The 27,980-nt window shown below is 36.2% G+C and overlaps 1 protein-coding gene across 1 annotated transcript; it reads right to left on the bottom strand.

Annotated features, from left to right (window-relative positions):
- Positions 1 to 738: 738 nt before the first annotated feature.
- On the bottom strand, positions 739 to 23,129 carry laptm4a (lysosomal protein transmembrane 4 alpha). Its single transcript, XM_028797407.2, has 7 exons — positions 22,877 to 23,129; positions 12,149 to 12,269; positions 10,966 to 11,042; positions 7,238 to 7,360; positions 6,848 to 6,943; positions 5,150 to 5,248; positions 739 to 1,525 (listed from the first exon to the last, which is right to left on the bottom strand). Exons 1-7 carry the CDS (start codon positions 23,000 to 23,002, stop codon positions 1,451 to 1,453), a joined length of 717 nt encoding a protein of 238 aa, XP_028653240.1. The 5' UTR covers positions 23,003 to 23,129; the 3' UTR covers positions 739 to 1,450.
- Between the last annotated feature and the right edge of the window lie 4,851 nt (positions 23,130 to 27,980).

The following is a 27,980-nucleotide window of genomic DNA, read 5'->3' as shown; positions in this document are numbered from 1 at the left end:
TGACCAAGAAATTTCAAAAGTGACATCTTTAGGAAAAAGAAAAGTGGAATTAAACATTGTTCATAGGAAAGTGTCATTACACTAAACAGATGAGGGCTAGCACAGACACATCACACACACAAACGCCTAGAATATGAATAAATTCCTGCTATTCTAAAATATGCTATGAATATTTCACTATGAATATTTCACTACAAAGCATTGCACACAAATTATGTTTATATAACTAGAAATTTAGTAAGATGTCACATGGCTGTAACAGTGCGACCTTGGGCAATTTATTGAACTTTCCATTGTTATAGTGACTGAAATACTGTATTATGCACATAAACACATTTGAGATTGTCATCTCAACAATAGTTGGTATACAATTACTGGATTGTTCTAATGATGTAAAAATGCACACACACCACAAAACAAGCAGCACTGAAGTTGAAAGGAAAACCTGCATTTCAAACATAGCTAGCCACAATTTTTAATAAAGAAATGACAGAATACAAGATCAGTACAATTCCAGTCATTTCCTGAAAAAAAAATGCATATGAAGAGTTACATCCGATATATGCAAATTAGTTTATCCTGCACCAACACCTGTCTCATATTCTTTGCTTTAGTAGACAAAGGCCTTCTTTTTCTGTTAGAAACATTGGATTGTAAGGTCATACTTTTCAATTTAACAGAAAATATTAGACACTTATTATGTAGAGATTATCAAAGCTAACAACCAAGGCCATTCAATTATTTTTAAAAATCTGAAGCTTTATTGAGGCAAACTTAGTATTTCACAAGAATCAGAACAAATACCAAAATCATCATGCAAATATTGTTAAATAACGTTTAAATCTTTCATCTTAAAATGCATGAAATTTTAACCAAATTGTACAATACATTAACCTGTTTATGTCAAAGTAAGACTTATAATGAGTAAGGATAAGCAAACAAGGCCTCAAAAAGTAACATGGCACACAGGTACACAAAAGCTAAATATGAAAGGAAAGTGCAAAGTAGGTTCCTCATAGTGCTATGAGGAATATGGGTTGTATTAATTTATTAAAGTCCAAAAAATTAAACCCAAAATATAAGATTGTCTTTCAAGTTTTTTTCACTAATTAATAGTCATATGTTTACCAAACACAAAAAATACAAAAATAAAGCGGACGCTTCTGGATCAGCATTTGGATGATGCTAACTTTAAATGACCACTTACTTCAGTAAAGGTATAGAAAAGATGACTATGAAATAGCTTTATTTTCATTCTTCATTTGTAGTTTACTAAGCCATTTTATATATACATATCTATTTTTATTTTTCCAAAGTATCTCTCTCTCTCACCCACTATTGTAAGATTTAAAATATTACAGAATAGGCCATCCCTAGTGTTTATTTAGGTATTGCAAGATTAAAACAGCAAGCTGGTTTAAATGGAGTGTGAAGAAGTGACATTTTCTCCTTAAGCAGCCATATAAGGGGGTGGTGGCTCCTTCACAGGCATCTTCATTGCCATTTCATAGGTGGGAAGGACATACTGTATAGAGAAATTAAATTCAATACTGTCAGATTTATGAAAATAATTATTTATTTAAACAATACATAATACTTTGTAAACCCTAAGGGTGACTGAGATAGTAACACATTAAACATGCCAAACATTTGCAAGTTTAAGAAGTGTATTGAGAGAAATAATGCTTTGTTGAGTTTTTCAGGATATTATCATAGAAAATGCCTTTGTTTTATCAAAATTATGTATTCTCAAAAATGCTAATTAAAGTAATTCTTGAATACTGTTCTGAGATTGTTTCTTCAGATGTGTCAATGTTGAAGTGTTGTGCTTTTCCAGCAAATTAATATACATAGTGGTAAACACATTAGTATTTGTAGATGCAAACCTGTGAAAAACCCTACTGTATAATTATATACAGTTACCCAATTTTAAGCAGCATAGTTTAACCACAATTTTAGACCAAATATTCAGTGTTGTTTTTGTTTTATTGCAGGCAAAGTGCAATCATTATCGTATAGTTAATAAATTTACATATTTTAATCTGCCCTTTTATTCTCACCTCCCACCTATTTCTATTCCAGATGAAATACTGATCAGTCTTAGGGACTCAGCATTTCTATAATATATACTGTAAAACCACTTTAAAGTCCTTTCTATTTAAAGATACCAGAGTACAGTGGGCAAAGGATCTCTTACTCAACATTTCAGAAAAGGAGTGGAAGGCAGCCACACACAGAATTCACTCTAGCTCCATATGTGCGAAGCACTCAATTATTCAACTTAAAACCTTTCATCAAGCACGTCTATCTCGTTTAAAATTGTCCAAAATGTTTCCAGGGCAAGATCCATCCTGCGAACATTGCAATCAAGTTCCAGCCTCACTGGGCCACATGTACCAAATTAACATCATTCTGGACAAAATGCCTATCGGTCAGCCTTGGTGTCATAATCCCTCCTAATCCATTAACAGCTGTGTTAGGTGTACTCCCAGATGGGTTTAAAGTGGAGAAGGACAAACTGTAATTGATTTGACTACACTATTGGCATGTAGACTTACTGTATCTTGCTCAACTGGAAGAATCCTAACCCACCTCTTTTAAGTCAGGGGGTAACTGATGTTATATACTATTTGAAATTGGAAAAAATCTAATTCTCACTTAGACGATCTGTTCAAAACTTTTTTACAGCCTGGCAGGACCTAATCAATAATATTTTAGAATAATCATTTATATTGGAGGAAAAGACTCCCTTCTCTCTTTACTACTCTTACAGTTTTGCTCTGGTTCTTGGCCTTTCTCTTGGGTGGGGGTTGATTTGATTGCAATTTTGTTAAGTTTGACTTGATTGTATGGAATGTTATATACTTTTAACAAACTCAATAAAAAAAATACATTTTAAAAAAGTTTATATATATTTTAATGTCCTAGCAGTTCTGGAATACATTTGTGTGTAGTCAAAAGTACACACAGTTATGTGAACAACTGGGGGGTGAAGAACACCCTTATTCAAAACATAAAACAAAGAAACGTGCATTCAATATACTCTAGTATAAAAGATTTTCTGAACATCTTTGTAAAAGTTTTTTGCACTTAAATTATTTTGATATTAGCCATTTTCCAGCAGAACCTTTTATCACAGGACACAGTGTACTACAATGTGATGCTTTAAATGTTATACTTCATATTTCCAAGAGCCAATAAAAGCAATGGATCAATATAGTATGAAAGGTTTGTACTGTACACTACTTTATTTAACAGAATACAACAAAAAGTGAGACTTGTGTAAACTTGTATAGTCTGAAACGCCATGACTTGGATTATTAAATGAATGAGATGCTGGCTTATCACCACCCTAACCCACTCTCACCTCAGAGTACTGCACCCTCCAACCATCCTTCTGCTGATACCAGCATAGGAGAGAGTTTCCCCCCCACCCACAATTACAGCAGCCTAGGTAAGCAGAGAGCTGAGGAGGCTTTGTGCCAGCAAAGCAGTGGGTCCAGATGGAGTATTGCCCCGACTGCTGAAGGCCTGGGCGCTGGAGCTGGGGAGTCCTCTACAGCGCATCTTCAACCTAAGCCTGGAACAGGGGAGAGTCCAGAGGCTTTGGAAAACATCTTGCATCACCCCAGACCGAAAGGTATCCCATCCTAGTGAGCTGAATGACTTCCGGTCTGCCGCTCTGGCGTCACATGTGATGAAAACCATGGAGCGGCTGCTGCTTCACCACCTGAGGCCACAGGTCTGCCACACCCTCGACCCTCTGCAGTTCGCATACCAGGAGAAGGTGGGAGCGGAGGATGCCATCATCTATATGCTACACCGATCCCTCTCCCACTTGGACAGAGGCAGTGGTGCAGTAAGAATTGTGTTTCTGGACTTCTCTAGCGCCTTCAACACCATCCAACCTCTGCTCCTTAGGGACAAGCTGACAGAGATGAGAGTAGATTCATACCTGGTGGCAAGGATTGTGAACTATCTTACAGACAGACCTCAGTAAGTGCGTCTCGGGAACTGCAGGTCTGACATTGTGGTCAGCAACACAGGAGCGCCGCAGGGGACTGTACTTTCTCTGGTCCTGTTCAGCCTATATACATTGGACTTCCAATAAAACTCGGAGTCCTCCCACGTGCAAAGGTTCGCTGATGATACTGCTATCGTGGGCTGCATCAGGAGTGGGCAGGAGGAGGAGTATAGGAAACTAATCAAGGACTTTGTTAAATGGTGCGACTCAAACCACTTACACCTGAACACCAACAAAACCAAGGAGCCGGTGGTGGATTTTAGGAGGCCCAGACCCCTCGTGGACCCCGTGATCATCAGAGGTGACTGTGTGCAGATGGTGCAGACCTATAAATACCTGGGAGTGCAGCAGGATGATAAATTGGACTGGACTGCCAATACTGATGCTCTGTGCAAGAGAGGACAGAGCCGACTATACTTCCTTAGAAGGCTGGCGTCCTTCAACATCTGCAATAAGATGCTGTAGATGTTCTATCAGACGGTTGTGGCGAGTGCCCTCTTCTATGCGGTGGTGTGCTGGGGAGGCAGCATAAAGAAGAAGGATGCCTCACGCCTGGACAAACTGGTAAGGAAGGCAAGCTCTATTGTGGGCATGGAGCTGGACAGTTTGACATCCGTGGCAGAGCGACGGGCACTGAGCAGGCTCCTGTCAATCATGGAAAATCCACTGCATCCACTAAACAGTATCAGCTCCAGACAGAGGAGCAGCTTCAGCGACAGACTGCTGTCACTGTCCTGCTCCACTGACAGACTGGGGAGATCGTTCGTCCCCCACACTATGCGACTCTTCAATTCCACCCGGGGAGGTAAACGTTAATATTATACAAAGTTATTGTCTGTTATACTTGCATTTTGATCACTCTTTAATTTATTGTTTTTTATCAGTATGCTGTTGTTGAAGTATGTGAATTTCCCCTTGGGATTAATAAAGTATCTATCTATCTATCTATCATGCATACATTGTTCTAGCAATTCGTTTTACCCGTTATTTTTGATGTAATTTCAGAGTCAACCCATGCAAAACGGACAACATCAGACTCCTCACAAAGGCCTCAAAGCCTAGATTTGAAACCAAGACTCGACCATTGTGAGAACTAATACATCAAAATTTTTGCAATTTACATACCTGAGGAGGAGCTTCAAATGCTGGATAAACAGCAATTTCAGGTAGGTTTCTGTTGTTTATATATTTGTAGCAGTTCCACACACAATTTATCAGATAGGCCTAAAAATTAGAAAGAAAACACTTTGATTGCGTACATTATTTAGGGTTAGGAAAACAGACATTATTTTAACACAGACATAAATGTGTACATAAATCCTGTATATTTTTTATGTTCAAGGAAAAAATGTAAAGGTTACTTCCAAGCTGGAAAATTAAAAAAAAAACAAAACAGAATTTTAACAGCAGTTTAATTCCCAGGAATGCGGGTATGAAAAATTGTCCAGGAATCCCTGGCTCCCGGTAATCTGGAGCCCGGGAATGGATTCCCTAATTCCAACCAATCTTGCTTTTAACTGGAATCCTTCAGTGCCAGACATCAGCAGGTACAGAGTAGCTTTCCTAGTGATGCTCTGCCAAGCCTCTAATGCAGCCATCTACTACTCCTGCTTGTTTCGGAGGGATGCCCCTCAAGTTTTCACTTCAGCATATGGAAAGCATGCTCAGTTGGATTTAAATTGAGTGACTGGCTTGACCAATCAAGAATTTTCAATTTTTTTAGCTTTGAAAAACTCCTTTGTTGCCTCGGCAGTATGTTTGGGATCATTATCTTACTGTAGGATGAAACGTCATTCAATGAATTTGGAGGCACTTACTAGAACTTGAGCAAATAAGAGGTTTCTACATATCTCAAAATTCATTGTGCAACTGCCATCAGCAGTTACTTCATCAATGAAGGTAACTGTACCAGTATCTGTGGCAGTCACACATGCCCAGGCCATAAAATACCCACCACCATGTTTAACAGATGAGGTAGTATGCTATGGATCTTGGGTAGTTCCCTTTCGTCTCCACACTTTGCTCTTGCCATCACTCTGATACAGATTAATCGTCTCATCTTTCCACATGACCTTTTTCCAGGATTCTGCAGGATTCTTTTTTGCAAACTGTAACCTGACAATCCTATTGTTCTGGTTAAGTAGTGGCTTGTACCTTGCATTGCATTCTGTCCATTAAGTTTTCTGCGGATAGTAGTCTCTGAAGACTGTTTCTGATCTGTTGAACAGGTGTTTGAGGCTTTTACCATAGTGAGGACTCTGTCGTCATCATCAGTGGAGATAATCCTTGGCCTACCAGTCCCTTTGCGATTACTGAGCTCACTAGTGACTTCTTTCTTCTTAATGATATTCCAGACAATTCATTTGGGTAATCCTAAGGTTTTTACCAATATCTCTAATAGTTTTATTCTTGTTTTTCAAGAATTTCATTTGCACAGCCCTTGTCCTCATGCTGAACAATGGCAACTACAAAGGGTAGGAGCAAGCCTAGACATCTTATGCCTGCATTAATGAAGCAATGAAATGCACTTGACTAATCACAAACACCTGTGACTCCAATTATCTCAAACAATATGGTGCCCTGAAATGGCGGTAACCATGTAGAACAAGTATTGTCATTTCTACATGGTGTAATCGAAATGTATGCAATTTATTACTGCTCTTTTTACTTAGATTGAATATAAAATCTAAACTCAGTCACTTCTACTTTCCGGATACTATAGACAAAGTTAAACACTCAAAAGTCAATCCGAGTTCTAGAATTGGAAGATATAATTTTTCACCTTATCCAGTACTGGCAAATTTTGCAGTAGTATTTGCATACCTTTAAGAAAATGAAGAAAGCTGAGAACACCAAGACAATAAGCAGCAAACAGCTGGAGTCTAGAGACATGAGGTTCTCCTTATAAAGGAAATCAGGCTAAAATAGAAAAAGAAAGGACAAGAGTGTTATGAAGACAAATTTAATGTGCCCTTACTTAAATGTTGTTTATTACAGTACTCCTTCAAGGACAATGCTATAATGTGAGACTTCAGGAAAAAAGGCAAACAATCAGACTACTGAACCAGACAGTTAAATCAGAATAATTACTTTGTCATGCAATTTTAACTGGAACTAATGCACTCTCTCTTAAAGCTTGGGCATCAAGAAGAACTCTCTCCATTAATTTATGACAATCTATATCAATGAAGATGACAACAAAAGTTCACTTACCAGCTGATCCAAATAGTCCTTGATCCGTGGAAGGTAAGTGAGGGAACTAATTGCCACAAGACAGCTGAGAGCAAAATCGAACAGCTGGTAACAGAAGAATGGAATCAACCAGCCATCTCGATGCTAACAGGAGAAAGGAATGAAATGTCTGTCATGAAGAATGATCTATGGATCATTAATAAAAAAGTCTGCAAGCCAGCACATCTAGAAAAGTGTTAATTTGCATGACAGGAGGAAAGGGTATAGCCAATTCACTTACTTAACAAGAATGTTATTAAAAACTTGTGGAATATGCAGTAATAAACAATATCAACTTCTTCTTTGCTCTTTGAATTGCTGCACTGAATTATAATTTTTTAAATTTTTATAACAATATTAAGGTATTTAAATAATTAGCACTGACATGAACTCAGAAACCAGTTTTTAGCTATGGATGGGTTCAAATTAGCAATATTAGGGGCAAAAAATACTACTCTAACTGACCTATTGAGGATGTGTGTGTTTATATTAGGGTGTCTATTATCAAAAACTAAATATATACATACAGTTAGTGCTGGGCGGTATACCGGTTCATACCAAAAAACGTTTTTTATTTTTGTTATGATATGGATTTTTCTTATACCGCAACACTAGTTTAAATAGCATAAACAACGTTCGAAACGTGGTGCAGCGGGAAACTGTTTAAGTGGGGACCTTTTTCACTGCTGCACCGCTAAACACGAATGGAACACAGTACATATGTTAGTGGAGGTACTGAACAGTGAAGATGGACAGAGAACATTTTGAAACTGAAGCAGACGATAAAGTTGAACATGATGACACAGAAAAACTTTTGCCGAAAAAGGGAGCTGTGTCTGTTGTCTGTAGATACTTTGGTTTTAAAAGGTCGGATGTGGACCATTATGTTCAAATGTGTGAATATTGTTTCTATACTACTGGATAAATAAGTACAACTTGGCTTGCAGTGTTTTATTTTTTTTTTTCAATACTGTGTAATGTACCTGGGTACTGTGTAATAGTGTGACGACATGCTGAATTTATTCTCGACATTTCCACTTTAATCTCGACGCTTATGACGAGAATAAAGTTGACATGTTGCCTTTACTCTCGACATTTTTACTTTTTTCTCGCTGTTTATGTCGAGATTAAAGTCGACATATTGACTTTATTCTCATAATTTGTCATTAAAGTAGAACATCAAAAACTAAACTTCATCTTAAAATGAATATTTAATTCACTAAATTTTCTCAAACCCCATCATAAGTTATGTAGCACATTAAATGCTTTGTGTTAAGTATTCCCCGAGCCATGTTAATCGCTACGTGCTTCTTAAACGGACTTCCTCTTGCACAAAGAGGAAGCCTAGGCAGCAATCACCACACAGAATACATTAATTTCATGATATTCCTGCTCCCTGAACATTTAGAATGCTAAGATAAATACTTGATATCATTTTCCTGATGAAATGCATTAAACCATGTATTAATCATGTGAGGGCACGGTGGCGTTGAGGGTGCACTGCTGCTTCGCCGCAAGGGGGTCCCTGGTGTTTCCTGCCTTGAATTTGCATGTATTTCTGGTGGATGTGGGATTTTGTAAGGCTATACCGACCCTGCTAGTGTATGTATTGCTCGTATTCACACTGCGATGTGCTGGCGCCATGTTCAGGATTTGCTCCTGCCTCGCACACAATGCTTGCTGGAATGGGCGCAACCCTGAATGGATGGCATAATTAAACATGTACAACGAAGATTTTTTTAAAGTTCTGAACACTCCATGGTCTAAGTTTATAACTAGGTTTAATTTCACAAAGACATTTATTGTGTGGTTATTGGTTATGTGGAGAAAGAAAAAGGAAAGATATTCGTGTCTCCGACCACCAGATCACAAACCCAATATATACACAATATTTAAGTTAAACCTGTGCAATACCCATTCATACATCCAGTTTTTTGGAGCCTCGTCACACCTGCCATAAAGTTCTCTACACTGAATGTACACCTGGGGACCCCTTACTGCGAGGGAGCAGCACTACCGTGCATGTTTAATACCTGTTTTAATGCATTTCATCATGAAAGTTTATCTTAGTATTCTACATTTTCAGAGAGCAGGAATATCATGAAGTGAATGTATTCTGTGCAGCGTTCGCTGCCGGCGCCTCCTTTTAGTGCAGAGGAAGTCCGTTTAAGAAGCGCGTAGCGATTAACAACTGGGTCGGGGAACACTTAACACAAAGCATTTAATGTGCTGCATTAACTTATAACGGGGTTTGAGAAAATCTAGTAAATTAAACATTGAATAAAGTGGAAATGTCAACTGTAATTTCGACATATAACTTTTTTTTTTCCCCACTGTGTCCGTATTTTTTTTTTCTTCACCGTGGCCCTAATACGCTTCCGTAGGGCTATACCACAAATAGCATTATAAATGCAAGTTGCAGTTTTATTATTTATGTATATAGCTTAGCTTGAAGCAAAGTCCATATTAATGCAGTTTGCCTTAATGATGGTTCAGTTGGTAAAGATGTCATCACCAAGTTGCACTTGTTTTATTTTATTTTAATTTGGTGAATACTGTGTAATGCTCCTGGGCTATGAAGTCTTGGAAGTAATAGTATTATTACTGGAAGTTGCACTATTATTTATTGTATTGTTATTATTTATTAATTTAAATATTATGCAGTTTAATGATGGTAAAGTTGTTTAAAAAGTCAATTTAATGTGTCAGTGGACAGAGATTGTTAACATTAACAAAGTGTAGTTGGTTTACAAAAATATCTATTATTTATTCCTTTTCTAAGAAATGTTCAGTACAATACAACTTTCGACAAGCACCTCTGGATATTTTACGAAGTCTAAATGCCTCTTTGGATGGTTGAAAATATGTTGTCAAAATTTTAGTTTAAGTTGTTTGCAAACTTTGTTCAATAAAAAGGCTCTATATTTTGACTGCATCTGTCAAGCAATGTGATTCCTTCTTTTCATTAGTGCCACCCCCGTGAAAACTATCACTTTATGGGGCCATGCAAACCTGTATTAATACTTGTTGCACATTAAAATGATTTTTGTACAATGTACAATTCTCATGACGGTGGAATAGGTTATTCTTAGACAGTAATTGCAATGGAAAATGTGGTTAACATCCACTCATGCAAGGGAAAAAAATACCGTCCAATACCGTGAAACCGGTATAATTTTGAAAAATACCATGATACAGAATTTTGGTCATACCGCCCAGCACTACATACAATTATTTCAAACTTTTTTTATTATTATTCTTTAACCGTATCACAAATAAAACTAATGCAAACAAGATCACTAACTAACTTATCACAAGGAAAAAGCTATGTGAAATTAACTTAATTATTTTAGGTCTATTTTACTGAAAATGCAAAATGTCACAACTGCTGTCTCTGTATGACAGGAATTGCACTCTTCAATTAGTTATTTAGTTTTTTAATGACCAGTACATTATGTCTTTAGTCTTTAGAAATTATCCCAGAAATACTGTAAATACAATAGATAAACCTCCATACATCATCTTCGAATCTAATTTAATCAGCATTGTAAACCAGGCAGAAGTTTTTTAAATTAAAAGATTAAATGAGTCAATTGTCTGTGAAAGACCTGAACATAAGAATCTGGTGTACACATGACAAATTCAAATGATTTGCAGTACCCAAATAGCTTTTTTAGTGCAGGAATATTTAGTAAATGCGTGTTACTTACAGTAATTGCTCCATAAACCATCATAGCACTGATACTGAACATGAGAAGAGAAATAGCAAACCCAAAACAAGCATTTTCTGTAAATTAACAAAAATATTTATTATTAAACTGCCTGCTATGTTACCTCATATATATTTCTATTAACTTTTGGTTAAGTAATAAGGCAATAAAATTGAGAAAAGCACTGTGTGACACTGTATTATTTAAAAAGAAAACACTATGTATATTTAAAAAAGCTTAGGTATTTTTTATTGTAACAAAGCCTAATGAGGTCACACTTAAATATAACATCTCCCAAACCTACAAATACTTGAATGAATTGCATGCATGAATTCCTAAAACATTAGCATTGGTGATTTTGATGGTTTTCTGATTTGGTGTCTGTTATAAAGTTCTGTGTCGCAGTGGGTTAGGTTTCAGACATCTCTTTGAATACTTAAGTCCTACATATAAGAAAAGCAATTTCAAAACTGAATGGCTTCCATTAAACAGTTAAAATTACATTCAGACCTAAAACATAATTTTGACTGGTCAAATATGTGAATAGGAGATAAATGCAAATGAGGGACTTTTCCTGTTCATATCAGTGGAGTTTGACACATCTACAGTTATACATACAGAACTATTACTAATTATATTTTGACTAATTAAAGTGGCATTTTATACATTTTTGAAACACATTAAAATATATATGTATTTGTCCCTTGAGCAGTAAAAATGTAATTACATTTATCCATAATTGAGAGCTTCATAGAACTCAACTGGAAATATCTCTTTATTTTCAGTACTCAAAATGGTATTGCAGATATTTGCAACTCAAATTATGACGAGCCAAAACACAATTACAGATATCTTAAATGAGAACTGTTACTAGTCATAATATAATTTCAGGTATCGAAAACAGTAACCGGCTCAAAAAATTAGCATAAGATATTAAATATTGAAGCTGCTTGCTTTAAATATTTATGTCCATGTGGCTTTAACTCTGAAAGCATGGACTCCGTTCAAGAAACAGATTTAGATTTCAAAGGTATGCATCAATATAAAATTTATATTCATATTTGTGATTTTTCATTTTATTAGTTCAAAAGACTACTGAAACTTCAATGTTAAATTTTAACATTAATCATGCAATTTCCATTTACTTTTACTTTCAGCAAATCAGAAAAGCTAATGCTCTTACCTGCCATCCTATCAGAAGCAAAGTAATGTTCAATAACTTCATATTGCAAGTCCACAGCTGGTACATTGTCAGGATGTGTCACTGCCACAGTCAACAAAATGCCCATTAGTAGGTTAACCACCTGAAATTAAGAGAATGTTAACAGAATTAAACAAACACCTAGATTAATATGCATATTGAGATAAAATGTAAAGTACATGTACCTTATTTTTTTTCAGCTTGTCAAAAATTATTTTGCTCATGTAAAATAAGTGGCCTATATTTTCAAACTATTTAAAATTTTCATTCTACCTAAAGGCGTAACACACTTCCAAAAATTTAATTTATAATGCAGAGCAAACAGCAGTGTTATAACCTGCTACTTATAACACATTAAAAATGTACACACTGCATAACAGCCATATATATGAGGACTTAACCACTGCTTGAAAAGTTGGAGCACTTTTATTTTTTGTTTACTTCACTACTGTATTAACTATTATTTTTGGAACAATAAGTCATTTTCAAAATGAGTAATAATGACTGAATGCAACTGTATGTCTAGTAAATAAAATACATGTTCTTGAATAATATTGTATTAAAAAATAACTTAAAACAGAAGAATGGTATGCCAATTTAAGCTTTGAACATTATGAAAAATTACCTGTATTTTGTATTCATATATGTATTTCAATGGGAAGTTCCACTTTAAAATTTGTATGTATGCCTTTTGCTTGTGGGTATGATTTTATAATAATTCAGTTTAAAATGTTCTTTTTTATTGAAGGTCTTATTTACATTATTAAATATTTATTGCTATGGTTATTAAATTATTTATCGTTTTCATTTCTCTAGGAGGGGGGTGTGTATGAGTGTACATATACACACAAACACAAGCTGTGTAAACTTCCTAACACAACAGGTGTCTGTCATAGTGCTGTACTACGTAAATAATGAAGTGCATTTCTGTATACAAATCAGTAAGTATTAGGAATGTCACGATACCCGGAATATAGTATTTGATACCAATACCAATTAAATTTCAAAATACTGAAATCCCATTAAACCGCTTTTTATCAAAAGTAGCTCCATTATTAAAGTGAATAATTTTATGCATTTTTTGGAATAGAATATAAAATGTATATAAATACTAATAAATTTACTTATTTAGCTGACACCTTTATCCAAGGTGACTTACAACATCTAAGATACGGCCAATTCCGTATCTTTATTTTTGTGGGTTATAAGGATTTGAATCCACAACCTTAGGGACTGATGCACAAAGCCATAAACACAACACCATACTGCCTGCCAAAAACTATTCCACACTACCACAGTAGTAACAGCAGCTTTAAAATACTGGTGCGCTGATAAAAGATATTAACAAACTATCACTTAAGTAAACTACTATTAATATTAATAAATAACAAATTACATTGCTGGCGTTGAATTTTAATGTGTGATGGACCTGGGGCCTCATGTATAAATGGTGAGTACGCACAAAAATATTGCATACACATGTTCCCAGGCTAAACATCATGGTGTATAAAAACTAAACTAAACTATACAATTTCACACCAGTATTTGCAAGTTCTCTGCTCGGTTTTGCAAACCGGCGGCACCCAGTGTCAAAGCAGTGCTACTGTTCCTGTGCGGTTTCCATTTATTTTTTAGATTCACATTCCTAACGCGGCTTATCAAATACCCTGAAACTAACTGTATGTACTTATAAGTACAATTATTTCACTGTAAACTTGCATTACAGTTGTAATATTGCAGAACCTGAGCCTTTTATGCTTTCATAATGTATATTTTTCACGGGCATTGCACATGTACTTTGTCAGCATGCCTATGACGATCAAACACAGGAAGCTCTGCAGTCTACTTGTGACTTTACAATGTAGGAATATAAGTAAATAAATATAAGTAAAACAACATTCGATGTGGCTTTTATACAAGTAACTAATAAATGTTTTTTACAAAAAGACCCATCAAAAAACATAATCACAAAGAGAACTTTGCATGATACCGTGGCGGGCTCTGTAGGCCCTGCTGTTTCGTTGAAGGACATGTGTGTGGCAGATTCACTGACTGGATGACATCCAACCTCTTGGTGCATCCAAAAGGTGCCGTCTTTCACCTTTACACCTGGTACACCTGTGTTGTTCCTACTGCATGTGTGACTGGACATTTCTTGTGGGGAGGGCTTCTGTTCTCTTTCTCCAATGTAGAACCCTCATCCTCATCTGAGTTCACCTCTATTATACCATGTCTTTATTTGAAAACTAATAGTGTCAGATCAGGGGGAGCATGAACGTGACTGAGAGAATAAAACTGAATAATAAAAAAGGCAATCTTTACAAGTACCATAAATTTACACCGGCTGTTACAGACTCAAATCAAATGTATGTTTTTATTCTATAATAATATCAATGAGGGGCAGCTCACTACTCAAAACGGTAAATGCAGGAAGGAACCAGAATCAAACCCGCAACCTCTTGATTATGAGACAGCGTTTCTTACCTCTGCACCGGCCAAATGGACGTGTCAGCTAATGCTGGGAGGTATACCATTTCATACTGAAAACCGTTTTTTTATTTCTGTTATGATATGTATTTTTCTTATACCCCAATACCAGTTTAAATAGCCTAAACAATGTTCAGAACGTGGCGCAGCGGGAAACTGTTTAAGGGGGGACTTTTTTCACTGCTAGACAGCTAAACATGCATACAACGGAGTACATGTGTTAGTGGAGGAATTGCACAGTGAAAATGGACAGAAAACATTCCGAAACTGAAGCTGTAGCAGACAAAGTTGAACATGATGACACAAAAGAACTTTTGCCGAAAAAAGGAGCCGTGTCTGTTGTCTGGAGATATTTTGGTTTTAAAACGTCGGATGTGGACCAAACAACTATTTACTGCAAATGCTGTCGAGCTAAAGTTGTCACCAAAGGTGGCATCACGAGCAATTTGCGGCGGCACCACCTTAGCCGCAAACATGCTTTGGAGTACCATGAATGTATGGAACTAAGATTGGCACCCTCCACGTCCTCAAGTAAAACTGAAAAAGCTAGAGGACACTCAAGTCAGATGTTACTTGTAGACGCATTTGCTAGAGGACTGCCTACGACAAAAAATGCAAACGGTGGATTGAGATAACCAATGCCATTACAATCCATATAGCTAAATGTCAGAGGACAGAGATTGTTAACATTAACAGAAAGTGTAGTTGGTTTACAAAAAATATTTACTATTTATTCCTTTTCTAAGACATGTTCAGTGCAATACAACTTTTGACAAGCACCTCTGGATATTTTACTATGTCTAAATGCCTCTTTGGATGGTTGAAAATATGTTGTCAAAATTATAGTTTAAGTTGTTTGCAAAATTTGTTCAATAAAAAGGTTCTATATTTTGACTGCAACTGTCATGCAATGTGATTTCTTCTCTTCATTAGTGCCACCCCCTTGAAAACTATCACTTTATGGGGCCATGCAAACCTGTATTAATACTTGTGTGCACATTAAATTTTTTTTTGTACAATGCACAATTCTCATGACAATGGAATAGGTTATTCTTAGCCAGTCTACTGCAGTAATTGCAGTGGAAAATGTGGTTAACATCCACTTATGCATGGGAAAAAAAATACTGTCGAATACCGTGAAACCTGTATAATTTTGAAAAATACCGTGATATAGAATTTTGATCATAACGCCCAGCACTAGTTGTCAGCATTGTACCCAACTTTTTTTTTGGTTAAATTCCTGGATAAAAGCACACTTGTTGTGTTATACCTGTACCTTTTGTGAAAGTGTTTATTTGATATTTGGACTTCAGTCTTCACACATTATACACTTATGCTATAGTGCTATAAAATTTTTTAAAAATTCTGTTTTAGTTATGTGTTCAATGTTTCTTGCCTCGCATTTCATGTTATCCTACGTTTACCCAGATTGATGTAGACACAGGACATGCGTGAAATGTATGTGTTCCAAATAATGATATATTATTTACCCTATACAACTCCAGGCACCTCACACCCAGATAAACAGACTTGAGCTGGGAGAACTTCAGCTGCGTTGGTGGTGGATGGGATAGCAGGCTGCTTGCTGCTTGTGCTGATTGACACATTTGCAAAACAAAGATGGTGATGAGGAGGTGTGAAGGAATTTAAAGTGGCCCAGCATTTTATTTTTTTTCGTAGACTTTAGGGATTCTAGTGTTAAGAAAGTTAAACAATCCTTGTTTAAAAACAATGGTCAAGCACGAAAAATCTTTTTTTTAACAAATGGTACATTTAAACAGTTGAGCATTTTAATTCGATGTAAACTATATACACACAAGTACATTTTTTGTTGATTTTTTTTTTTGCATTATTGTAATATTGTTGTTTTTTTTTTATTTTCCAATTATTTAATTTATATACGTGAACTATTTTCACTTTCCTCATTATCATTACAGTGCTCACTTTAGGTACACTTTATTTACCAGAATGTTTTTTAATTATTTAAATGTATTAATTTGATATATTAATCATATTGAATCCTATACTATCCTTATCCTATACTTGTAACTATATCCTTATACTTGTAACTAAGGCTGTACAATATTGGGAAAAACTGCAATGAACGATAAACTTGATGATAATGCAATAATGATAAATAATACAATAAATCAGATTAAGGTTATCACCAATTGTAAAAGCTGCTAATACAAAAAATAGATTGAGATTGTTAGCTGTATGTTATTTACAATACAAATAATACAAAAAAAAAACTTACCTGATTACTGCCTTTGTTTACCTTAGCTGAGGAATTCACTTTTTAACAACTCTGGTCTATGTTTGCCGGTTACACTTGAAGCATTTACCTACACAAGTTAAGTCGCCCTACAAGTGTCTGCCAAATGCAGCAAATATAAGTAGTGTAAGGCATAACACAGCGACAAGCATTTTAACTCCATATTACTTCTGTTATAAGACAGTTAAATTTCTGAAATATAATAAACAATTACCAACGGCAGGGTGCAGCCTGTGTCTAAAATACGTAAGTCTGGGCCAGTCATTTACTTAAGTAGCTTTGATCATATTTTTCGCATTGTCAGTAGCAAAACACACTAGCCCATCTTCACATAATTGCCAGCTAGCCAAAGCCTCACGTAGTTATATTTTACCATAGCTCTGTTTTCCCCACTGTATTCTTCGGGGAAGTAGAATGCCTGTAAACACCGAGACTTTAAGTAAAAGTCACAGTTAATGAAGTGAATTGTCAGGTTTATGTAGGGCTGTGTTTTGCAGCTAGACCAAAAACTGGTCATGCATGTGAAAAATTCCACATCTTTCAGCTCTTCCAGCACCCATTTCCTGCACTGTTCATACATCTCTGCAGTAGTGACGTGAAAAAAATACATATGGGATGGAATCTGGTTTCATTTATCAAATTTGTTGATAAAGAACACAAAACCTTTTTTTTTGGACAGTACTTATTGGTACCATGTCTTTACACAGGTAGTGTGCTAATGGCCTGTGTTACTTCTTTTTGATGTCGTGACACAGGCTTGTATGGTGACACGCAATCAATACTTATTGAAATTGATGGCTGCTTTAGACATGGTTCAGATTTTGTTCTTGTCTGGCTGTGCTGCTTGTACATTTTTGTGAACAGCACTCATCACACTGCTCTTTAAGACTATGTTTCAAATGGTGGAACAGGCATGCTGCGTTTCCTCTCAAAGAAGACACGTTCATGCGACATGATTGACAAAATACCCAAATTTGTAACTGGTCAAAGTACTGCCATAAAACAGATTTGCTAGTTTGTTTGGAGACCAAATACTCTCCTTTTAATGCCAGAAATTTTGGCCTCAGCTATATCCATGCTTTTGCTGCCTTTGCCAATATACGACCACACGGACAATGAGCTGCTGTTATGCCTCTTAGACATATGACGTAATTGTTAGCAATGAGTGTGGGCAGCGTGAAAGTGTCTCTGCTCTCAGCCTTTTAGTTTGTAGTTCAGTAACTTGCCTAATTTAATTGCAGCTTAAGTTTAATGCAGCAATAGGTTAACCACAGAAATTACTTATTGCAATAAAAATGCAATTAATAGTTTAGCATTACTTATTACTATACGACTGTTAGTATTTATACAGTATATTTTAAATTATGTTATAGAAAAAGGCACAATATTGATTACTTGAATAACAGAGGTAACTTTAATAAGAAGCTGTTGAATGGGATTTCTCTTTTAGCTGTGGTATCATAATATTTCACTGATATTGGTATCAAAAACAAACGTTCTGGTAATGGGTCATTCCTAGTTGGCAGGAAAGTAAAATCTGAACTAGTATGTCACTCATGGCAAAATAACAGCACTAACAAGTCATTAAACAGCATGGTATTAACAACAAGAAATGATGGCTGACGAAGAAATTTGATTGTTCGAAAACCTGCAGACACTGCAGCCCGCCAAGAACCGAACTAAACACCCAATATTTAAAAAAGTTAATAACTTGTGTTAAGCAGAGTGGACATCTGGGAGTAAGTAAAGCCAGTGCCTGATCAGCCACAACACAAGACGGCAGTGAAAACAACATGTCAGCATTAAAAGACTAGACAGACACCCCCTCCCACAATACCAGTCACCAAACACCCAGCTTCCCTTTGGTTGAGCAGAAACTTTTTTTTTTTTTTTTTTAAATAAACAATGATGCTGAATGACAGATATAGTGAGCTTTTTTGCCCCAGACTGTGTCAAGTTTCACATAGCATGCAGATATTTAAGAACCCTCCCGGAAAGAGGCCAGTGCTACCTTTGTAGCGATGAAACCCAAATGAAAAAGATCCACTACTGAACTGAGCGAAGAGAATGAGAAGACTAAGAGGAGAAAAATGGGGTAAGAAAAGAAATGTAAGCAGAGGAGACAAAAGGCATTAAATATGAAGGATCAGAAGGAGAAGACATTGAGATAGTTCCAAAAAATACAGAAGAAGATGACAGAACCAAGCAAGAATGATTTTGATCATAGCATTTAGATGTATGTGCAAATTGAACTAGATATGTTAGTGACTTTGATTTATGAAAGACAGAATGATACTGGTACTCCAGGACACTAGGTGGAGAATGAAATATCACACTGCCTGAATGAGCAATAAAGGTAAACACTTACAGATGACAAAATGTTGCATATAGCTTAACAATTAGCTGAAGATGATGGGGGGAGAAACAAGGGAAACAAATAGAAGAGAATATGAGAGAAGAAGCCTCAGATTAAACTCCAAAACCTGGTATATGTTCTCACAACAATATGAAATATCAGCAAAGTTTTGTTTTTTTTAATTGATATAAAAATGTAATGAAACTGTGTGCCTGAAAGAACCACTTCAAATCATGTTTCCAACAAACGTTTTTGTTTCATATTCCCTATACTTGTATTTTAGTTTCCACTGTATGTATTACATCTGTGCCTGCTAGTCAGTAAACACTAGGCTCTCTCTCCGATTGTTAAACACAAGACACATTAAGTAAAGCCAGGCAACTGGTATTTTACACGTAGAGCTCTCAACAGCTTCTTGAATCTTTATTTCTGTAAGGCATAGATACTGTAGGATTTATTTATTTATTTTTACCACAGCTACGGGCAGGTATGAATCTGTAAGGAGTGGTTTGAAAGTCAGAGGAAGAGGCAGTAATATTTCATTGGCCATGGAACTGCTTCATCTGCCCAGCAAAGCAATACTTTCACTTTCACTCAGAATAGGTAATGACATAAAACCTCTGTTAAAATTTAGTACGATAAAATAACAGATTTTTATTTCATTCATTGATATTTTATTATCCTAGGAGTATTCTTTGATCACAAAGTAATACTGTTGTATATTTGAACACAAGACAACATAATGTAGCGTCCCTAGGTCCAGAAATAAAATCACAAAGTAATATTGTTGTATATTTGAACACCACAAGACAACATAATGTAGCGTCCCTAGGTCCAAAAATAAAACGGGCATGCGCCTCTGGAGGTCGCAGGCTGTCAGAAGGAGTGAGGATACGTGGAGAAGCCGACTATAAAACATGCTCAAAACAGATGATATGGGGAGCAGCATGCATTTAAGGTGCACTTTGACTGTTAAAGACTATCGTGGGTGTGTGGCTACCGGTGTGTAGTTGCAGGCATTGGGACAAAGCATTGAAAAAGTATGAGTAAGTAAAAGTGTGCTTTGTAATACAGTAGTCACTGCAGCAGTAATCCCTGCCTGCTGCTTGTCTGCTTTTAACAGTATGCAACAGAACAGCAAACAAGGTATGGAACTTTGCTTGCCAGGAAGACAGAAGAACACAGCATATAACATGCAGTAACATGTTAAGAAGAAATGTTAAACATTTGAGGTACTATACATACATCTGTACATTTTTTTTGTATATTATATTTTTAATTTTTTCCTCTGTGCACTGTTTATAAAGCATGAAATGCTCATGATTGAGGCTCTGTTGTTTAAAGAAATACTCTACAAAAAAAGTTTTTTTATGTTACTTACCACATCTAGTTTGTATTGATGACCAACAAAAAATTTTAATCTCATATTTTCATGCAGAAGAAATAAAAAAAAAGTTTATAATATAATACAAGCCAATAGTGACCAATGCTGTACAACGGTAAATTATATGAAAAATATAACATAATTCATATGCGAGCATATTACTTGATAACACATGTATTTTTTGCTAAAATACTTTTAAATAGATACTTCCAGAAAAATTAAAGACTACATCATAAACAGAAAAAACAGCTCACATGGGACTGAGATTTTGAATTGAAGATAGGACTGTTGGCCAATTAGTGTGGGAGAAAGATTTAAATGGATATAAGTGGAGTACACCAAATATTGCCACTAATTGATTAAGAGTAATTGTGACACAAAGGCTATATATATAGCCTAGTGATGATGGAGCAAAGTTAAAAATTTTTTTTTTAAAAAAGTCAGTGAAAACCCAACATTTCTGAAGGATGATGTTAGCATGGTTTACATATAATGGGGAATGACCCTTTGGAAGGTGGGGGGAAAAAAGCATTTCTTTTTCCACTAGCACTTGTTTCATATATCTGGTAATTTCATGGCTAGGTTGGTTCTGGCTCTGCATGTGAAAACTGTACAGCTGGAAATGGCTCAATGACACATTGATTACAGATGTGCTATGTATCATTATGCTGTTGAGAGGCCTATACTGTAAAGTTTACAACCTGATGATATGGTTTTGTTTTTGTGTAATATCCACTAATATTCACACAAAAACACACCTGCCAGCAGGGTTAAGTGTAATTTGGAAATTGTGCCCCAAAGTTAAGTGCCGTGTATGCATGAAGAAAAAACTAGCTGAAAAAAAAAAGGGGCATTCTTCACAGGGAAAGCATTCTGAGAAAAAAACAAATATTATAGAAAATGTGTCAAGAGCAAGATTTAGCAGCGCAAAAAATACCTCCATATCTTCCCCGTAACACCTACACCTCTTCACTCCGATGCAAACATCTACTGTATATATATTTAGGCCTAAAGCTTACTAATTGTAATGGAAAAACACCCAGCATGAAGTTGCCTGGATTATTGTGGACCCTTGCATTTGTGTACATGGGACAAAGCTGCCTGAAGTGTATGCATTTCATAACGTGGGTCTTTGCAGTTGTACAATACACACACCCACACTATGTGTGTTCTGCATATATTTATTTACTTTATGTTTATAGAGATTTATTTTTTATTTATTATTTATTTACTTTACTGATGTCTTTATCCCAGGCAGCTTGCAACATCTGAAATACAATTAGTTACATTTGGAAATGGTGAAGGCGCTAATGTGTGAATAATGTGTTATTAATGAAGGTGAAGTAAGTTACTCATTGTTACAGTGTGCGAGTATGGGGATCTGAACCCACAATCTTATGGTTTGAGGTCCAGTGCGTTAACCACAACACCACACTGCCTGTCCTACTATGTGTCTGCTGTTTATCTGCAAGAGCTTTTCAAAATACTTAATAAAAATGCTATGTCAATAAAAGTCCTTATGGACATACTTGTCAAAACTAATCGCTGTACCTGAAGAAGATAACTTATACGGAATAACAACCAGACATCGACGGCTGCGTTAAATGTGAAAATCATGACTGACCTTTTATTTAGGTGTACTAAACTACGGACCTATAGTGACCGAGGCCGACCTGGCAAGTGGAAAAACAAACACATCTCATACCCATTTCTGAATCACGGAACACAATATACATAAAATCCAAGTCGTCAAAGTCAACATGAATCCAACTCTACACAGATGATTCGTTTATCAACTTAAAAAATATTAATGTCATGTATATTAAATTCAGGATATGACGATTCAGTTACCCTGCAGTCGACGTCATCGTTTTAATCGCGAGGACACGAGCGAAACTAACCAAGTTTTATTTATTTTTACCACAACTAGCCAACAATGGGCGGAGGCACGTATTCGTGGCGGAAACAGACTTGGTTTCAACCGGAGAAATACCTTACGCACTAAAAAAGGCCTTAACAAATAATCTGTAACATCTAACAAGCCATTCGTTTTACATAAACTGCACTGTAAAACCACTGGCATGTGAACTACAAAATAAACCAGTATTGTTGATACCGACTGACCTTCGCTATTTCACCCTCTTGCTTAGTATGTCACAAACTAAAACTTAATCATGTCGCCACGCGAATGGGTATCACTTCACTTACCATGTACCAAGTACCAAGGATGATAGTCCCCGTTCTGACATGACAGCAGCCGCAGCATCGCGTACTATAAAATCGGTCACGATTCGGCTTAAAAGACATGCTGCCCTCCGTTTTCGGAAAAAACATGGAGAACAGTAGGCCGAATACAGTAACAAATCTAAAAGTTCGCCTATATGTTGTTGTTTCAGCGACAGCCACCCAAACACTAGGTGAACACAACGTCGCTATCGTACGTCGGGTTAACAAAAAAAAAGTCTATTTCTAATGTTCGGTGAAAGTAGCCAATCAGAATCAAAACCTGTTAAAGGCGGGTCGAATTGGTAATGATGGACATATGAAGTGACAATTGGTAGGCGTCTGCGAAGTGATGTAATCCTGCGTGCTTTCGTAATAAGTCGGAAATACTGCCACAATAGTTGACAAGCACAGGGGCACCGTATTGGAGATTCAATGTTTCAACTGTGGTAATGAGCAAAGCGTTTTAGAAATCATCTGGTAATTTTTACATTGCATTGTGATAACTACACAAATAATATTCTTTGACATCTTAGTGTTTATAATTATTTTTGGCTCACATCAACATGTTTGAGTTAATAATGAAAGGGCCCAGAGAAAGGCGTTAGCGCAAGCGTAATGGACGTCGACGAACCTTTCGCAAAGGGATCATGGGAAAAGAAGTCTTCTGTCTGAATACCGAAGTGCAACTGTCTAAACGTTTCCGTAGTTGGAAACTGCAACGTCATAAATAGTGGAGTTCGAGCAATACTATTTGTGATTTTTATTATCTTAAGCACATTCTGTAGTGAGGTCACGTAAAGGCATAACGTTCTTTACTGCGTTATATAATAAGGTGTTATGTAAATTGATCATTGCAAAAACAATACCGTGCAAAGTATAACGAGAAACTACTGCCTTAACAATGATTTTTTTTAAATATACTCTTAGAACTAATGCATTCGTATTAAATGATGCTGACAGAACGTGGAAGTACGTAATCTGAACATGGCCCGCAAAAAATGATTAAGAAATATTTTTCCTGGATTTGGTATTACTAGGCTGCGAACAACATGCACAGTACTACAGTTCATAACGCAGTGGTGACTGGAAACAAAACGAAGATTACCGTTAAATATAATTTGTGGGATAAGAAAGAAAATCTCATGGAACCAATTCTCATAATGTCTTGGTTTACATTTATTTACTCTTTTTTTATGTTCCCGTTTTTTAAATCCACAAATAAAAAAAACACATATCGACTAATTTTCTTTTATCTGTGTCGTCAACAAATTTCAATTAAGTCCTTCGAGGATTTTTTTTTAATTTTGTGGTATTTAGTTTTTGTATTGTAGGTTGGGGTTCATCCCTAAATTTTTATATATTGAAATGTACTTTCTTAGCTGATACATACTGCCCTACATATACCATCCATCCATCCATCCATTTTCCAACCCGCTGAATCCAAACAGGGTCACGGGGGTCTGCTGGAGCCAATCCCAGCCAACACAGGGCACAAGGCAGGGAACCAATCCCGGGCAGGGTGCCAACCCACCGCAGGACACACACAAACACACCCACACACCAAGCACACACTAGGGCCAATTTAGAATCGCCAATCCACCTAACCTGCATGTCTTTGGATTGTGGGAGGAAACCGGAGCGCCCGGAGGAAACCCACGCAGATACGGGGAGAACATGCAAACTCCACGCAGGGAGGACCCGGGAATCGAACCCAGGTCCCCAGGTCTCCCAACTGCGAGGCAGCAGCGCTACCCACTGCGCCACCGTGCCGCCCCCTACATATACCATCCTGCCAAATTTCAGATTTTTAACTAACAGTGCTTTTGTTGATGAGTAAGTCAGTCAGTCAGTTGGTAAAAATTGTATTATATATGTATACATCAGAAAAATCACACTAGTATCAAATTTACACTTAAAGAAAATTTAGAAATCTCTATATTTTTTCATAGTTTTAAATGCTTTTATTTCATTTGGTTCTTAATTTAACATTTTCCTATTGATTGTGCTCTCTTAATTGTACTCTACCAGTGACAATTAATGAGGTCACTTATACTTAGTGTTCTCATTAGTAAATAAGCAGTATAGTTAGTAATGGTCTAAACAGCTGGAGCAAGGACAGGAGAGGAGTGGGTCTCAAAACCGGCCCAAGCATCCTTCAACAAATGAGGTGATGAGGTTGACCCACTCGGCCCATTATTCATTGTAATTTTCTTAAAATTTGTGATGAGTACGCGGCTCGCTACTTGCTATTAGCCTATGATATGAACTATATCTAAACTGATGCCAAACTTAATTTGTACACTGTTGTTTAGACACAACTTAAAATTTGATGACATGCTTAGAAATAAAATTTAATGAACAATAAAAATTTAGTAACACGGCTCACACGTTATTAGAGTACATGTCAAATGTCAATGTCATGTCCAAGTGCCAGTACCCTAGTAGGCTAGTAGCTGCTCATTTACAATGGAATAAATTATAACCGAGGTTAGAATGAAAACCTCATATGATTGAAATGTTCCACTAACTTAACGATAAACTATAAATGTTCTGTCCTAATATGAAAAATTCCTGTCCTGTGCTTTATAACTTTATTTCATCATGCTAATAATCGCAGCTGAAAACCACTAATTAACGCTCACACCGACTACCAGAGAATAATAAAATGCATAATACATAATCTAAACTAATTATTAAGAATTTAAATACTAGATATCTGATAAAATAAATTGCAATAATGTATATGCTAACCGAAATGTAGCGATATCAAAACAGAAATTGGCAAAAGGCAGTTTTGACCAAATTTTTTGCTGCAATGTTGTGTACAGTACTCACAACTAAAACAACTTGATGATGTAATACGGTATATTATATAGGACTATATAAATTGCAGTACCGGAGAGATAATGTTTAGTAGTTTAGAAAATTAATTTTAATGTCAAACAGTAACCAGCATATAAAATTTATTTCATGAAACGGCTGGCCCATGACCTGACCAGAGTCCACATGACCCAGATGCCCTAATGGCCAGTCCGCCCCGAGCAGGGGTACTCAACTCCAGTCATGGAGGGCCTCAGTGGCTGTATGTTTTTGATTTAACCAAATTTTTAATTACAATTCATTTATTTACTACTAAAGCAATATCCTTTTTTGCTCTTAGTAAACTAATTTGTTACGATTCAGAATCCTTAATTGACTATTTTAGTTTTAAACAGCTGCGTTAAGGTTTTAATTGTTGCCTGTTTCCTTAACCAGCCATCAGTTAATAATGAGTTGCTAATGACAAAGAAAATACAAGATAATGACATATAACATGCTTCCATTTAAACCTGTGTATATTCCTCATGAAGTGTCTGTATTAATACAATGTTTTGAAATAAATAAGTGAGAAGGGTGGGACCAAGAGGTACAAATCTGTTTCGGACCACAAAACATATGAATATTGTTCTCAGAAAATGAAAAATCCACAATGTGACAAAGATTTGTCTTGGAAGAGTGAAAGCACTATAAAGTAAATTGCTTAAATATGAAGATTCTAATTACAAAGTGGAGGGGTGGAGTGGTGGGTCTGAGGCTAGGGATTTGCACTGGTTTGAATCCCATAAAATGCCAGAAGTGACTCTATCAGTTGGGTCCTTGAGCAAGGCCCTTAACCTGGAATTGCTCCATCCCGAGTATGACGTTAATGTACATCCAACCCTGCAAGCAGGTCCTCCAATTTGCAGGGAAAATATGGGGGTTGGTGGTAGGATTAGCACTCCAGCCACTGTAAAAAGCCTCACACTCTTCAGTGTGGTGCTGAGGTGTCACCCGTTACACGGCTGCAATCAAATCTGAGGCCAGGTGGTTTGTCATGTGGTGTGTGCAGCAATGCGCTGGCATGCTCCCAACTTCTTCTCTAATTATGAAACTGGTTGAAACTGTGGACCTCTAGGACTGGGGTCAAGTACTCCTGAGTTAGAGCGTCAGGAAAGATGTAATGAATAGCATGGCTATGATGAGGAAAATGTTTAACACTAAGATAAAAACACTAAATTATCCTCAAGTAACATAAATAAATGTTTGATACATTCCAATAAATATTTGCAAACCCAGTTTTATAATATTTCTTGTAAGCTTTGTAAGCTTGTCTAATTGAAGTAGAAGAGTTCAATTAATAGTAATGTTTTTTGGGATAAAAAAAACAGCAGGCACAGATGGTGCCCAGGACTGAACTTAAAAGCTACTGAGTTTGAAGGTGAAGGTTGAATAATGGTAAACTAGAATGATATAGGTGCCTATACATAAAAATGGGCGAAGTTTACTAGTATCTTGTTTTCTTTTCGTTCAGTAACAAACTTCTTAGTTGTTCTTGTTAATTAATAATGTTGGGTCATTGTTAATCTTCTCTATAGTGCCACATTCGGCAAAGTTAATTAAACACTACTGTTACTATTGGCAAGAAAGTCGGATGCTGTGTTCTATGGTAGTTTTAGACCAGTGCCAGTTAGATAACTAAATTAACCAAATCATAAACAATAATAATACATTTTATTTATACAGTGTCCTTTTCATGCTCAAAGTACTTCACAAAAATTCAGAAAATACAACAAGTAATTTACAACATTGGATACAAATAATATCTACATAAAAAAACTAAATAATGATATATTAAGAGTAAATAAAGCATTAAAATTAATGAAATAAGAGACAATAAATCAGAATAAAATACAAAAATACAAATACTACAAGAAAAACCCTGAACAAATATCATAATTTTTTATACAAACACAAATCATCCTGAGCATCTGGACAATGAGGGTGAACTGAAAGTTGGGTCAGAAATTCGAGATAAGTTACATGCCTTACATAAAAAATTAGATTTACTTTGTTACTTAAAAGAATGAATTGAATTAGCTGATCTCATTAATTTAGGAAGGTATAGAGCTGAAGGCCCTGTCACCCAGAGTACTCATGTTAGTTCAGGGCACAACAAGATTGCCAGAATCAGTGGACCTTATCATGCGAACGGAAGCTTAGAGATGGAGGAGGATACTGATGTAGTTTGGTGCGAGGCCATTTAAAGCTTTATGGGTTAGTAATACAA

This window comes from Erpetoichthys calabaricus, chromosome 3 (genome assembly GCF_900747795.2).
Source record: "Erpetoichthys calabaricus chromosome 3, fErpCal1.3, whole genome shotgun sequence".
In the NCBI taxonomy this organism is placed as follows: Eukaryota; Metazoa; Chordata; class Cladistia; order Polypteriformes; family Polypteridae; genus Erpetoichthys; species Erpetoichthys calabaricus.
Note: the sequence above shows the minus strand (reverse complement) of the source record. Positions and strands in the feature narration are given on the sequence as shown.